This window comes from Sceloporus occidentalis, unplaced genomic scaffold (assembly GCF_023333645.1).
Source record: "Sceloporus occidentalis isolate IW3139 unplaced genomic scaffold, rSceOcc1.0.p SCAF_465, whole genome shotgun sequence".
NCBI lineage: Eukaryota > Metazoa > Chordata > Lepidosauria > Squamata > Phrynosomatidae > Sceloporus > Sceloporus occidentalis.
Genome location: NW_028317445.1, coordinates 51,225 through 67,477, shown reverse-complemented (window position 1 = coordinate 67,477; position 16,253 = coordinate 51,225). Strand labels below are relative to the sequence as shown.

The 16,253-nt window shown below is 39.0% G+C and overlaps 1 protein-coding gene across 1 annotated transcript; it reads right to left on the bottom strand.

Moving 5' to 3' along the window:
* Positions 1-2,081: 2,081 nt before the first annotated feature.
* On the bottom strand, positions 2,082-5,211 carry LOC149271741 (hyaluronan synthase 1-like). Its single transcript, XM_089507154.1, has 5 exons — positions 4,744-5,211; positions 4,408-4,635; positions 3,719-3,944; positions 3,483-3,615; positions 2,082-2,754 (listed from the first exon to the last, which is right to left on the bottom strand). The coding sequence occupies exons 1-5, from the start codon at positions 5,209-5,211 to the stop codon at positions 2,082-2,084; spliced, it is 1,728 nt and encodes a 575-aa protein (XP_089363280.1).
* Positions 5,212-16,253: the final 11,042 nt, after the last annotated feature.

The window sequence follows — 16,253 nt, the reverse complement described above, 5'->3', positions numbered from 1 at the left end:
TGACGACTGATCTCTGACAGCCGGGGAAGGTATGCGCGACGGACGCAGACAAACCCCCACAGCCAACTCCACCTCCTTCTGGCTGCAGCGGAAGGAGACGTCAACCCGCTGCCCCGGCAATACAGCAGGAAATTGGAAGCACCGGTAAGTGTGTGTGTGTGCGTGTGTGTGTTAAATGAGGGCATAGGGCATTTCTGGAATGCCTTTTACCCCTATATGACACTCTGGCACTTAGGGGGTTAAAAGGCATATTATGGGGCAGAGTGGCATATAGGGAGGTATAAGGCATTTCAGGAGGCAGAGTGGCGTTAAGGGGGTTATTTAATAGAGCACTCTGCCTCCTGAAATGCCTTATACCTCCCTATATGCCACTCTGCCCCATAATATGCCTTTTAACCCCCTAAGTGCCAGAGTGGCATATAGGGAGGTATAAGGCATTTCAGGAGGCAGAGCGGCGTTAAGGGGGCATTTAATAGAGCACTCTGCCTCCTGAAATGCCTTATACCTCCCTATATGCCACTCTGCCCCATAATATGCATTTTAACCCCCTAAATGCCAGAATGGGATATTGGGGTATAAGGCATTTCTGGAGGCAGAGTGGCACATAGGGGGTCAAAAGGCATACCATGGGGCACAGTGGCATATAGAGGGTTAAAAGGCATATCATGGGCCACAGTGCCATATTGGTGTGGCAAGCCTGGGGGCAGATGTGCGTAACTGGGGGACAGGTTGGAAAATACAAGGAAATGAAAACAAAAAAAATATTTTTCTCAATCATAGCTTTTATTTAAAAAAATAGTTTACATGAATTAACATTTACTGGTAAAACTTTTTTCCTTTAGGGTCGTCTTATATTCAGGCTTTTTTTTCCCCCTGCATTAATATTCAGATTTTGGGGGGGTCGTCTTATAATCGAGCAAATACGGTAGTTTATGGCCAGAACCCGCTATTAACTGCATTTAAGTAGATTATTATTGATGAATAAGATGTTGATTTGACTCTGTTGAGCTATAACTTGTTAGTTTTTGGGAGAACCTCGTTGAGCTACATCTTGAAGCCAACATTGACCCTGTTATGGTAGATTTTCCAGCCCCAACTTAATCCTATTGGGTTAGAACATGGAGGCTAGAACATTGACTTAACCCCATTGAACTCCACAAGTCCTAAATCCCAAACCAGCCCTCCTTGGAACTAGATCTGCTAAGAGTAATTTTACAATGTTGTATAAACTGTAATCTGACTAATGGCAAAAATGTCCTTTATAAGCCTTGTTAGAGCAGCTTCTTCAAAGGATATCTGATGTTAAGATAAGATGAAAGATAAGGGTCTTCAAGCTCTGCAAACCTCTTGCCTTGAGTGGCAAACCATGCATAATTATTTTATCCCCTATCCAAAATAGGGTAAGAAATAACCATACGAGTCTGTCCAAAATGATCAGGCAAAGTTACCACCATTAATAAAAATAATGCATTTATTTTCCAAAGAAAACAACACGCATACAGATAAAAATAATAATCTCATACACATAAACCACAAAAACTAAAATAAATAATATAAAACATTTCCATATATTTCTAAGTAACTTTTTTCTTTTAAATAACAATCCTTAGTGCACATTAGTAGTTGACTGTAAACATAGAATCTAGCCTAATAATTATGGTAGTCTTCACGGTTTCACTGTTATTACAACCCAATGCATCCCAAGAACAGAGGTCCACGGTGGGGTTTCCCGACGAGACCCGAGATGAGAGGGTACATAGTATGATATAAGAATATGTTGAGAAAAGACTGCACGTGAACACAAATCAGGTGTTTCACAATTAGTCTAATATTTCATTATTCGTTATAATATTCATACACATCAATGTGGGCTGTATAGACTAAGTCTTCTGGTGGGATCCAAACAAGCGCCTTCACGACCTTCAATGTAGAAGACTTCAAAGTCCAGCATTATTTATTCTTGGGGAAAAATCTATTGGATAGTGGTTGAAAACAGGTAGTTGGAGATATATATTTTTTAATTCTTCAAAAGCCAGTAGTGTTCTCTGGTAGAGCTGAACGTTCTAAATTTGAGAAGTTCATCAGTCGTGAATGTCGTAGTAGTCTGATCTCTTCCTACAAAGTCGTCTAATCCACAACCAGTAGAGACTAATCATTATCAACCAGTAACTAATGTAGGCAGCAGATCCATATATAAGGTAGTATTTCTCTACATCTATCAGCCTACAGTTACTGCATATGGACATCATGACGATGGTGTATATTAGGCCTGCTAGTAAAATTGCACCCCATATGGATAGCGGGAGTAGAGGCATATAGTTTCCAACCATCTTCTTCCTTCCAGATGTCCCCCAGCTGCTTTTGTTCATGGTAAGAATGGCAAAGTACTTTGTGGGAAGGAGACCCACCATGTACAAAACAGCATAAAGAGACATGAATATCATGACCATGTTCCCTCGAAGAAGGCAGGCATATAAGGCCTTAATTGTGGCAATGAGCTGGATGCAGAGGAGGACCCACATTATGTCCCACAAATGGCAGCTGAAGAAGAGCTTAATCACAGTGGCCGTGACAAAAAATGGGAAAACACCGGCGATTATAGACTCGTAGGTCATCCACAGATGGTGCTTGTGCCACCACAGGGCATTGTAGAGCCATTCTCGAAAGTAAGACTTGGTCCAACGAGTCTGCTGGTTCAGCCAACGCAAGAATTGGGCAGGTGTCTCCGAGTAGCACTTCGACCTTGCTGTATATCTAAAAAAAGAGAAAGTGTTACACATTTGTTATGGTTGACTCATGCAAAGCAGCTATTCATACATTACAAGTCATTTATGGAACAATAAGCCAGTTGGCAACACTCAACTTAAATGGAATCTTGATAAATAGAACTTTTTTGGACCTCTTATTAAATCTACATTTTATTAAAACTATATGGTTTCTGAACACTTAGTGTATCTCGGAACGATCTTTAAGCCCACGAGTCATCAAATACTATCCAATACACCGTGTTTTAGGGAAAGATTGGAATGAGCATGTGTGAGTCAGTTGGTGTGAGTCAACTTGATTGCCTCAACCATGTTCAGGCAAACCTATAAGCAATTCATATATAAAGAACACGAAAGTGTTAATCTGTTCTGGAAAGATCCAGAATGTATTTGGGAAGATGAAAGCGTCTGGGAAGTCAGCTGTTGTCTCATAAAGTTTGGTTTACCTGCTTCATAGTACTATAGTGTACAGCACCCAAAATGCCTGGGTGGCAAAACCCCCTATTATATGTATAGATCAAAAACAGATGTTTTAAACCTCGTAATCTGCCACTTCTATGATATCTTCAAATGGTCCTCATGGAAAAAGTTCTGAAATTATGCTTAAGAGGCAAAACATTGGTCTTCTATCGGAATCTTCCTTCTCTAAAGCATAGAATTGTGTATTTTGTTATATGAGTTTGGTCAACAAAATTACTTTTTTGGTCAAATTCTTACTTGGTGGCGTAGCCGATGCTGAGCATTCTGTTTGTAAGGTGACGGTCATCTCCGAAAGTGCAATGGGTTCCCAAAAACTTCTGATTGTACCAGGATTCAAGGAATGCCTGGAGAAGGTCATTACGATAAAGCCCTAGAGATTTGAGGGAAAAAAAGTGGTTATTGTTTCTGGTACAGACTAATTGGGCGTTATGTTAAATGACAATCCATAAGGTGACATTAAAATTCTGACTTACCGAGGGGCCCACTAATGCAAGAAACACAGTCAAAGTAGGACTGGCAGGATCTCTCCACGTTGAAGGCAATCCAGTATCTCAGGCTGCTCATAAAACTGATATAAGAATCTGAGAGGTTCAGAATCCGCACATCTCCTCCCACTGCGCCATAACGATCATTGGATTCCAGGACCTTCACGAGTTCGACAGTGGCCAAGGAGTCGAGTTTGGTGTCTGAGTCACAAACCTGCATCAGAAAATCACAATGGTTACCATCAAAAAGGTCGAACTCTGGTAAATCCTCCTAGCTGCAAAATTATAGGGGACGCAGTAGGAACTAGACTTTCCCAAGAACCCGCCAAGTTTGTATTGTCCTCAATCTGCGTTAATATTGATTACGTTTTTAAGGGTATGACACCCCAGAATCAAGGGTATAGATCAACTCCATGACATCTGATAGACACTTCACTTGGGGTAGATACGGAAGAGCGTGGAGTAAGGGTTGCCTGCATCAGTATTGTCCAGACACAACATTTAATCTGCTTAATTATACCAAATAATAATACAGATTTCAAATAAATTATATATTTTCCTAGGACAACATCAATAAATGAAAAGGTTGGTAAGGTGTTTCATGTATAAGTTCCTAAAGGTCACAGGCATTCTAATACAGAATAATAGGATAAAAGAAAGAGGCAAACCTCTCCTACCTGGACATAATCTACTGTATCTCCAAGGGCTTTGAATGCGGTATACATGACTTCCCTCTTTCCTCCCCACTTTTGCATGATGCACACACATCTCTTGGTTTTAATGAGATGTTCAACTTCTCCTCTTCCAGGATCTTCAATCAAAATATCGGTGTATACAGGCAAATCTGGCTCCTCTAGTTCGTCATACACTCCTTCGCTAGGATTGGTGTCTGATGCCGTCTGATATGCCATCCCATCGTCGGGTAGCCCTGGTGTCATCCACAAAGTGTCTTTGCCCATGTCCTGATTCTCCTCGCTAGTGAAGCAGTATGCTTCTTTGTTTATATCCCATGAATGGTAGTTATACTTCCAGTTGTATGTCCCTACGTCCTCACCTGCAAACACTTCTTTGAACATGTCCATCATGTATTGGTCTTCTTCTCGGTTACCATCAATGACCATTATAACCTTAAGTTTGTCCGGCGGGTAGTCTGTATTTTTGACAGACTCCGGACATTCTCGAAGATAGGCTGGATCTTCCTGGTAGGCTGAGATAGTCAAGGCCACCGTTTTGGTGTAAGAACAAGAGTTTCCACTTCTTCTCATCTTCTTGTGTTCCAGGAATGCAAAGAAGCTCTGGATGATGAGGTGGACAGCAAGAAAGGCTCCATAAATACCAAACGCCAAGATTCTGTATTCATCTGTTACTAAGGGAATACTGTCGACGAATGCCCATGTTACCCCTGCCAGGACCAGGAAAGCAAAAGAAAATGTCACTATCCTACGAACCACGCCAACCCAAGCCCGTTCTTTCTTTTCCATATCAGCTATTCTTCTGCAGAGGTCTTTTTAAGGCCAAAGATATGTCAACAAACGTCCTGCCGAAGGGAAACAAAAGAGTAAAATTCAGAGAGAAATGGGGGTCCATCAACACTGGATAACATGTATCCCCTTACCCAGAACGGATCAAGACCACCAAAAAGCAAGTGGCTCCCTCTTATTCCCATGTGGCTCTTAATAATGGGTCCATTTGGGGATTATCCATAACTAAGCAATATTATTAATGTTATTATTAGTATTATTTTATTTTTTTATTGCAAGATTTAAAATATGTAGAAATATGGTCATTTTGATAATAACAGCTAATTTTCATTCCAAAAGAATTTATTGAAAATCAATGTACATTAATATTATTCTTCGTTGTATACAACACCTTTTATTCCCTTTCTTTGAGAAAAAGTCCCCCAAAAGCTGCATATACCTCGAATTATATTGAAAACTTAACAATATTTAAACTAATTATTGCTTCTCCTAACCAAGGCCATCTTAATTGATTGTGCAGCATTATGTGTATAGATAGAAGCGGTGGAAATATCACCTGTATTAACGGTGGAAGATAAGTGGAACCGCCTCCCAGCAGAAGTGGTAGAGGGAATTTAAACATGCATTGGATAGGCATATGGCTCCTGAATCTAAGACGAGACTAGACTAGATGGGGCTTCTACGTTTTATTTATAAACATGCTTTAAATATATCTATAAACAACAAACATATTGTGCAACAGAGCAACAAAATTTCTAATAAAAGTTAATTAAGGGACAAAAATACACTAATTAATCAGATTATATATATATATTTTTTTAAAATAGTATTAGAAAAGAATACATTTTTATTGGACTAACATTCCATTTTAAAGACAAAATGAAATTAAATAAAAAATAAAGTTTAAATAAAAAATAAAGTAAAAATAAAAAAAATTTATATATATAAAATTATAATAAAATTGTACATTAAAAAATGAATAAATGATTGGGTTAATACAATTAATAATCCTCCGGTACTTTTGAAGAAGAAATTATTAGGAGTCTGGGTAATGGGTAACGGGTGACTTACCGGGATGCTGCTCTGCGCCTAAAAGTACATGACAGGCGCTGTGAGATTCAGCGAGAGACCGAGTTACAAACACAATCGGCAGCTGTCTCGTAGGCTCTTTTAAAGCGGCTCGGTGATGTCACATTTTAGTAAGTGGCCCAGAATGTTCTTGAATGAAGGTTAACACCCCGTTTCACACCCTTAAAAAAAGGTCACTCAACACTCATTCTACAGAATAAAAAAAAAAAATCTGGCTGTAGGCGTTAAAACGCAGCCACGATCGCGTTCTGCGGATATTTTAAGCAACAACAAAAAATCCTTTTATTAAGTGGAAAAAAAATCCTGAATCCTGTTTTTTCATGGTTTTCCCAGGTTTCATATTGACAAAGGGGCACTTAAATTGCTCCCGGCTCCCAGACTGGTGGTGGGGCCCCTGAGACCCCATTCTGTCGTACATTTACTTGATTTCTAGTAACGTGAGCTGCCCCCGCTGCAGGTGCACTGCTTTTAAAGGGACACCCCAGCCATCATATATGTGTGCTGGCTGCAAGCTGGGGTCTGTGCGCATGCACGGAAGGGGCTCCCGGGTTTTTTTCGTGGCAAATTAGAAATGCAATAATGTGAATTCAATTAAATATTTTGTTATGTTTTTTTTCTTATTTTGTTATGTTTGTTTATAAGAAAAATCTAATAAAGAGTATAAAGTAAAAAAAAAAACAAATCAGTATAAAAGCTTCCTTACCTCTGATTGGGTGATTCTAATTTTTTTTATTTTATTTTATTTTTGTAATTCATGTTAAACTACTCTCAAAGGGTTACTCACATGGGGTACTTTCATATAAAATCACTAAGTAAATAAATGTCAATAATAATAAAAATAATATGTCATATAATAATAGAAACAATAATGTTATTATATGTCATATAGTAATAATGATAAAATGATTATTATTATATGTTATATAATAATAGTAATGATAATATGTCATATAATGATAATAATAGTAATAATATTTTTTTTGGTTTTGCAAATATCAAAAGATATTTTTATTTAGTCTTTTATTTACTCCCATTCCACAAAACAATAATAATAATAATATGAATAATTGTAATATTATTTGTAAAACAGCATTCCAGTTTCAGCATTAGATTAACCCCTTAATGATGCAGGAGCAGGCAAATTCTATGTGTTCACATTACACAGAAACCACTGGGCCAGAAATAGTTCAAAAATATATATTTTCAGAATGATTAACCCTTCCTTTCTACTCCCTAATACAAAATAAATGATCACTTCATTACAATTTCTACTCATTAAATACGTCATGATATATCCTTTGATTGATCCCGATGACTGACTGAATATCTAGAAACACTTTGTGGATCGTATTTCTGGAATGTTTTGGGAAATTCAGTAAATTTAAACTTTTATTCTTAATTAGAACCCAAAATTAATCAATAAAAATTGTTAAATCCGGGGAATTAAAGAAATCACTTTCCTGGTTTTATTTTTTCATTTAATAATAAATAATTTACTACATTATTTGAGTGAATTTCTGGTCCCTAAATTTTGTTTTTGAATAAACGACCATAATTTGATGTAAAATGATATATATTTTTTCCTTATAGTTAATTAGTACTTCTATTACTGAATCATACCACCCAACCATCCCTGTATCACTGGGGAGTCCTGATTTTTGATTGGATTTTTTTTTCCTTCTGTCTTCCGAAGAAATGCAGTCGTATACCTCCCAATTATTTTTTATTGTTTTCTATAGCGCCATCGGATTCCGAAGCGCTGTACAACGGGTTGCCCTCGGCAATGGTTGTGAATTGCTTGCGACAAAACCAGACGTTCCCTCTAAACATTTAGCTGTTCTCAGCCCGTAAAATCGTGAACGACGAAACGCATTCCTTTCTGCTCCTGCAGATAAGTTTATAGAACATACAGTTCAAGTTAAAGATACGTCATCAATGTCACCAGCCACTCCTTCAGCCAGACCCATCACAAGCGTCAGCGTTCATAAAACGAGGGCTGGGGAAATACTTCGGTCTTTCTAGACACTTAGTCCTCCCCTTGGCGTAATTCCTGGAATGACTAGACACGGTTTACATAACATACCTTTATAGCAATTTATGCAATTTATTTCATTTAGTTGTAGTACTGACTTATTTCAGGGACCCCGCAGGAGCCCAGCGTCCCCTGTTTCAATCTCCCACCTCCCCTTTTTTTCCCGGTTCATTATCACCCTCTATTATAGTATTAGGGTACACCGCTGCGGAGTATGATGGCGCTATATAAATCAATAAATAGTAATAATAAAGGAGCACCTGTACTAGACGTATTTTAAAAATCTTTTACTCATCTCGAAAAAAAGAGATTCTAGTATTTTTGCCGACTTTCTAAAATACCCAGTGTTTTTAAATAAATTTTAATATAAAAAAATGCCCCTACCCTACACTATTTTCTTTTCTTATTTGTTGTATTTAGGTAGGTGGTTTTTTTAACAAGTTTATTATTTTTTACATTTTTTTTTCTTTACATTTTCTTGGAACGGGTTGGCTCCCCTTGTGAGGTAATGGTGACTGATATTTTTACATTCTTTCACATTTTTATTTATTTTTCAAAAATATAGTATTGATTTTTATACTTTTTTTTTTTATATTTAACTGATCACAGAGTGTCTGGAACTACCTGCTTGGAACTATTTAACTTGGATTCTATCCAACCAGCAGACCCATCACATGACGCCCTAAATGCCTCGATATGGAAGCATTGTAGCGACACCAGCCGAGCGAAGAAAGCGATATTTGATCGCTTTTTAAGATCGTCTGATATACCAAGCATATCGGTTCTCGTTAACTTTATGATTTTCCGTGACATACCTGGCTCATCAATTGTCACAAAAGGCTTAGTGCCATCACACTAGTATGGAATAAGTTAATATTTCACGGCTGGGGGTTGGTGGTCCATGTGCGTTTCCGGTATTACACCTTCCGCCCTATGGTATATACGCTAAGCAAGTCTGCAGTTAATGTTCAGCTACTAAGACGTAGCCACGGGTTATTATAAAGTTTTATTAGGTCATAGCTCACTGAGTGACATACGGTTTCTAAGGGAACCACTGGGTGTGATGACACTTTCTAGTTCTTCAAGGTCAAAAAGAGCTTACAGTACCAAATGTAATGCTTAGTGCTTGCGCAATTACAGAGAAGGCGGTTGACTCAAACCCATCTGGTTATTGGGCATGAGTTGAAGTTTTAGAAAGTTGCGACACAGATACCAACTGTGTTTTGAAAAGGTGTGGGATGGAATGAGCTGCTTGTTACTTTGTGGAGAATGTCAAGGTGCAGCGTTCTCAAAGAAATCATCTCTAGAGGTTTTGTCACCTTTTGAGATGTTTAGTATTACGCGCGTTCACGATTCTCGGAATTTGTGAGGCCACCTCGCCATCCAACCGCTAGGTTTGGTGGAAATTCTAAAGTGGAAATTGGCCCATTTTCTCACCCCTAGATTTTTTATTTCAGTGCTATGTGTTTCAAGGTCAGGGTTCGTAGAGCAACAGACAATATTCCTCCTGGGAAAAAAAAGATAACGTTCCTCCAGAAATGTCAAAAGCCATCAATCCCATGAAGCTCCAACAACCAACACGCCCCAACCCCCCCCCCCCGGGAAAAAAATGAATCTTTATGCAGTTCACAAAAACTTCATTATATCGGAATTTCTCACGGCGGCTGCTAACCTGACAATCCCTGGCGATTGCTCCGGGATGTGTGCGTTGGGCGAGTGAAGCTGGCGTGTTATAGGTTGGGATCCGTTAATAGGAATTAAAGAATTTCTGTATAAGGTATGCTGCCCTGTTGATTTTTTGATTGACCATGATGACCAAATTGGCCTTCAAACCGAAGACTTTGGTTTAAAGTGACACATGACCTTCTGTGTTATCTTCATCATGGAAATCTTTCAAAAGAATTCAGTAAGCCTCAAGCTGCCAAGCCCATCTAAACAGCAAAGGACTAACCCAGCATGATCTCCACCTGTCTTTGTGTTCTTGCCCGGTGTTCTATGTGACGTTCTTTTTGTGTACAACCCTGGACTTGACTTATTATGAATAGTGTGACATCTGAGCCTCCTTGAGCTGCGGTCATCAGCCTTCTTCAACTGTGCTTTGGATGACCATACCAGAAACATTTTGAATGAGGTGACCATAGGACCCTTCCAGACCTTAATTTGTACTGTAATGGTCCATCATGAAGGTTCAGTTATAGCAGCTGTCTATTAAATGATGGCAACTAAAGTTCTTATGGAAACCATGACTTTTCAAAATATGAAGATATCCTGAAGGAAACCACCTGCATTTAAGCAGGGATAATAGCTTTATCATTATGCCAGAGTAGACTATAGTCAGTTCTAGACTGTGATGAGTATGCCCATTTACTTAGAGACCTTAAAATGGGGGTAAAATCCATGAGAATCCCTCTGATGAAGCTGAACGTTAGCATATTTACGTAGGTTTTTTTGACTGGAGACAACGTTAATCATTTTGTTTGCGATTATTGTGACAGCCTTCCGCCCTCAAGCAGAGAAGACAGCTTGATTGTCGATCCCCAGAGGGAAGCGCGTTGGGTTCCAAGCAGCCTGACCTGTCCAATTAACACTCCTAACATTCCTCAAAGGAGCAACAAAAAAGATGCCATTTGTGGTTTCTACTCCAAATTTAATTAACTTTTATTTATTTTTTTACAATTCATTGTGAATTCTAAGCCCCCTTTCCCTGTCGGTGAGACCCCCTGCAGTCCTCTGTAGTGATCTGTAAAGACATAGATTGACTTTATTTTTTTTTTATACATTCTATAAATAAATAAAATAATAAATAAAAACGTACCCAAGGTACGTCTCGATCCGCTGAGCGCAAAACACAGTATTCATAAAAAATATATATATTGGAGGCAAAAGTCTATTAATCGTAGTCTACAGCCGTGGATCTCTACGTTTCATAAAGGGTGGAATATATCCAGAAACAGTCGAGGTATCCCGATAAAAAGAATGTTTGAATTCTTGGGATGTGGTTGGATCTACGCTATAAATAAATGCCATTTTCTTTTAGTAATTGAGCAATTAGAGGCATCATTATCCTCAATCCCTACATGATTTCCAACAAAATAATTAGACGCTGCGTTATAATATCCCCGGGGGAGATGGCGCTAAAGTGTTGTCGATGATACTCATGACTCAACTTAAAACATCAATCCTTCTAGCAAGAAGCAAATGCCCTTAAATTCCTAGGCTGGAGGCTGAATTTTTTAATGTCCAAAACCTGTTATAAATTTATTCACAAGGGTTGTCAAACAATAAATTTTCACCCATTTGGCCCAAAAAGTCTACTGTACAGACTGAAAGCCTCGTCTTAGATTCAGGAGCCGTATGTCTATCCCATGCATGTTAAATCCCCTCACTGTATTACCCTCTACCACTTCTGCTGGGAGGCTGTTCCACTTATCTACCACCCTCTCATTAAAGTAATAATGTAAAGCCTGTATTTGTGGCTAGACTGGATCCTTTCTGTGTTTGTTTTTCTCATAAAGACCTTTTGATAGGAAAACTTGAGAGAAAGTTCCATGTGAATAGACACAATGTGACTATAAGGTCTTTTATTAGCACATCCATTGTCCCGAACGCGTCATGAAACATCATGCATCATCATTGCTGTTACGGCTAAAATATATCATAACCTGGGTGGGTACCACAAACGTTAACTGTCAGTTTTTTTTCCATAACGAGAGCCTCGTTGACCCTGAGCCAATCCCAGCAGCTGCTTCACGGCGCGTTAAGTAATCGGCAATATTTTTCTTATACATGCTGCTGCTTCTTTGTGTTTTTTAGCTGCCGTGTCTCGCTTCCTCGAACCCTTCCCAGTCTTTAGTTCTGATGGCATACGGACGAACCCTTCACGTGTCAAAGAGCTGACACATATCTCACACCCTCCGTGTCAGTCGCAGGAGAACTCAAGCTGCAAATTGTCAATGATTTCTAGGTTTATGCTTATCCTCTAAGAATTCACGACTGAAAGGGCAAGTCTCATGGGGAAAAACAGCGCTGTATACATTGATAACCCCCCCAGCACTGTATACAGTAATATAACCCCCATCGCTGCATACAGTAATATAACCCCCCAGTGCTGTATACAGTAATATAACCCCCAGCGCTGTATACAGTAATATAACCCCCATCGCTGCATACAGTAATATAACCCCCATCGCTGCATACAGTAATATAACCGCCAGCGCTGTATACAGTAATATAACCCCCAGTGCTGTATACAGTAATATAACCCCCAGCGCTGTATACAATAATATAACCCCCAGCACTGTATACAGTAATATAACCCCCGGCGCTGTATACAGTAATATAACCCCCGGCGCTGTATACAGTAATATAACCCCCGGCGCTGTATACAGTAATATAACCCCCAGCACTGTATACAGTAATATAACCCCCAGCACTGTATACAGTAATATAACCCCCAGCGCTGTATACAGTAATATAACCCCCGGTGCTGTATACAATAATATAACCCCACAGCATTGTATACAGTAATAACCCCCAGCACTGTATATAGTAATATAACCCCCCAGCGCTGTATACAGTAATATAACCCCCAGTGATGTATAAATTATGCTAGAGCCCTGCACGGGACTGTTTTATTAATCCCGCTCCTGCTGAATTTCTGACCATTACTGGCCGCTCCCGCAATGTGTGTTCCACTCTCGCCTGCTCCCGCAACATATGTGTCCAATGCCGCCTGCTCCCGCAAACATCATTCACAAACATTCATTCCCTCATTCATATACTCATTCATTCCCTCATTCACAGATACTAATCATTCACAGATACTTATTCATTCCTCCAATCACGCATACTCGTTCATACAAACTCCCCCACCCTCTTACCTGAACTGCAGATTTCCCGCGCACTCCCGCAAGGCTCTTGAGAAGAGACGCTGTGTGCGAGCAACGCGAAGGCAGGGACCCGATGCAGTCCTCTACATTATGCTTCAAATGAAAATGATATCAATAACCAATTATATCAATTACAAGGTTTGGCTTTTGTACATGGGGCTTTATGTTGTTAATGAAGACTCCATTGAATGATGTCACATGTCGTGCTTCCACTGGCTTGGCTTTCTAGAAATGTACAGACACAGTGTTCTAGATACCCTGAGGAATCTGAAGAAAACGTTTGTTTACCGTATGTAACTACACCTCTGGACAGCGGATAGTAATTCATGTTCGTTGTGAACGGTAAGCGTGATCAACCCTGTTTTTCGTAAAACTACAAATGTTCCTGCCCAAGTTCCAGGATATCGATGCCTTGAAATCAAATTACTGATATTGTGTATTCCAAACAACACCAAAAAGTCTCGCTAAAGCCCCATCTTCCTGTCTAACCCCCGAAAATACAAATGTCCACCATGGGAAATTTGCACCCCATTTTTACTAATATATCTTATTTCACAAGTAAGACTAAACATTTAATACCTGTGCAAGAAAGAAGGAAAACTATATTTTATGGGGCCCCATTAAGGTCACACTTTATAGGGTACACTTGGACTAAGAAAATTAATCATAATACGTACATCCTACAAACACCCTTTACTGAACCTTTAGAGGCTTCTAGCATGTTATGTTAGTAAGCAGCAGCAGCAGCTTTTGATGATTAAGTGAATGAGGCAATATTTGACGTGAGTCACTCTTGCTTGACGTGATTCAAGGATTATTGCTCAACAGTGCTAAAAAAAGTTCCTAATTTCTTTTTTTTTCAGTTAAAATTGTTAAAAATCCAGCAACGTAGGTGGAACAGCACCTTAACATCTTCCATAGGATCAATTCAACACTTTGGAATCAGTTTAGGTTCCCTATACTTCCCTGCCGCTTGGCATCATGTGCTATATACTGTTAAAAAAAAATTAGGACTGCTTGGTATCCGGAAATGTCGCAATCGCCCGTTGTCACAAGATCGGTTTCCCGTTTGAGTACATCCTTAAATCTGCATCTGTGGACATCATACAGGATGTCAACTGTTTTTCTAAATAACTTTCGGAGACCAAACAACATTAGATGCAAACAAATATGGATTATCAGAGTTCATATATACATAATTTGGTTATAATAAGGTTATAAAAAATATAATAAATATCAAAAAACCTTGAGAGTTTGGGTACCATCATGGACAATACATTTAGTGGTATATTATTGCAGCTGTATAACTTTCAGATGTAGATCCTACATCAGTCTTCCAAGACTTGGCCCGTGCTCCAGATGCATATCAGGTAAAGCAAAGTTAAAATGATCTTGGTACACATCTGGTTCCACCTAATGCTATCATTGTCCTTCCCATTCCTAGAGGTCTAGTTGGGATTGTAGAAGATAGATGGAAAAAAGAGTTTGGATCTCAGAAGAAGCAAATGTAGGGTGGAGAACGAGGTGGAGAAGATATGCTTACTGAACATGTCAAAATGGAGTGAAATGGGTTAAAAGCAGTATAGTCAAAGCACCTGTGAGAGTGGGGTACGCTGGCCTTGGTCAGCGGGTCCAGGTAAGGTAGGCCTCTTGCTGGAAAACCAACAGCACATCCCCAGTGCTTGTGACTAACCAAGACGGACTTCGTGGCATGTTGACATTAGTGACTTAAATACACCGCTGACTGATCAATATAGGTGATGTCGGTGGCCTTGAGGGGGACACAGCCGCCAGTTCCTCTCCTGTATCAAGTCAATAATGAAGAGGAGACTCTGTTCATGGAGCAGTCATGGAGCTCTGTTCATGGAGCTCTGTTCATGGAGCACATTGGGGCCAATGGAAATCGGTGCGGAGGGTTCTGTTCCTTATGAACTAGTTCAGATGTCATATAAATAGGGTTAGAGATAGAAGACCGAGATTCTAGGAGAAGTTCTAGGAGGAAGAGACGTCCACTTCACCCCTCAAAGTTCCAGTTTATTGAAGGTAACAGGATGTTCATGATCTATATACCGACCGACAGAAACAATGGGAGGTTTGGATTTACCGCAAACAATTCCATTTTAGGAAACCAAAAAGTGGAAGTTTCAACATACTCAAAGTAATTACAAAAAACATACATTATCATACTCAGAATTACTGTTTTATTATAAATATGGAATAATTATATGACTAACAAGAATGGGCTGCGCAATAACATTATCCAAGCGATAAAATTGTATTAGATGAATGTTGGTCACCTTAAAGTGACATTACAATATAGAAGAGGTCTCCATTAATGGAGTTATCAATGTCCTTAATTTGTATCCGTTTCCATGGTTTCTCTAAAAGATGTGACCCTAAAATATTTTTTTCCCATTCCTTTGTGGGTAACTTGAAACTTTTCAACAAAACTGGACTAACATCTAAAAGCATCCAATGTTTTCAGCAGAGTATTTTTTTTTTAACCCCGTCTTCATCTTTAGACCTTATGCCAAATTTTGAATAGAAAGGCTGGTCCATTTTTTTTTCTTAGGTATCGATAACTTCCAACAGTGTTTGTTTTATGCATACATGAGAATCTGCACAAATATACCATTGACCTTTAAAAATATCAATATTAAGTAACAAATGACGATTATTTACGTTATTATTACGTTTTAAGGAATGTTTTAACCCTATAAACTCTTGAGCACAGACCCATTGAGCTCTTTGGTAAATATAAATGCAGATATCGTGAACCGTGCTGTGCTGGATGCTTCAAGCACCTTATCTTGGCTGCTGTCTTGAGATTATTAAACCAACCACTGGTTTTTCTATAAAAATCCAGATTAGTAGACTGATGCAGGATGGTACATACTTGTCATATCTCAACTGTCACTGGAGTAGATTATACGAAGATAAAAAGTCAATGTCATCAAAAGAAGGGGTTACATACATTGCTGAGATCATAACCCTTCTCATTTGAGAAGATATTTAGTGCTGTCAAAGTTCAA

Excerpts from the sequence above, each read along its gene's own strand:
- LOC149271741 (XM_089507154.1), bottom strand. The coding sequence starts at position 5,211 with ATGGAAAAGAAAGAACGGGCTTGGGTTGGCGTGGTTCGTAGGATAGTG. Across the intron at positions 4,636-4,743 it reads ACTGGAAGTATAACTACCAT|TATCAGACGGCATCAGACAC; the intron begins TCATGGGATATA and ends GATGGGATGGCA. Across the intron at positions 3,616-3,718 it reads TTGCATTAGTGGGCCCCTCG|GGCTTTATCGTAATGACCTT; the intron begins GTAAGTCAGAAT and ends TCAAATCTCTAG.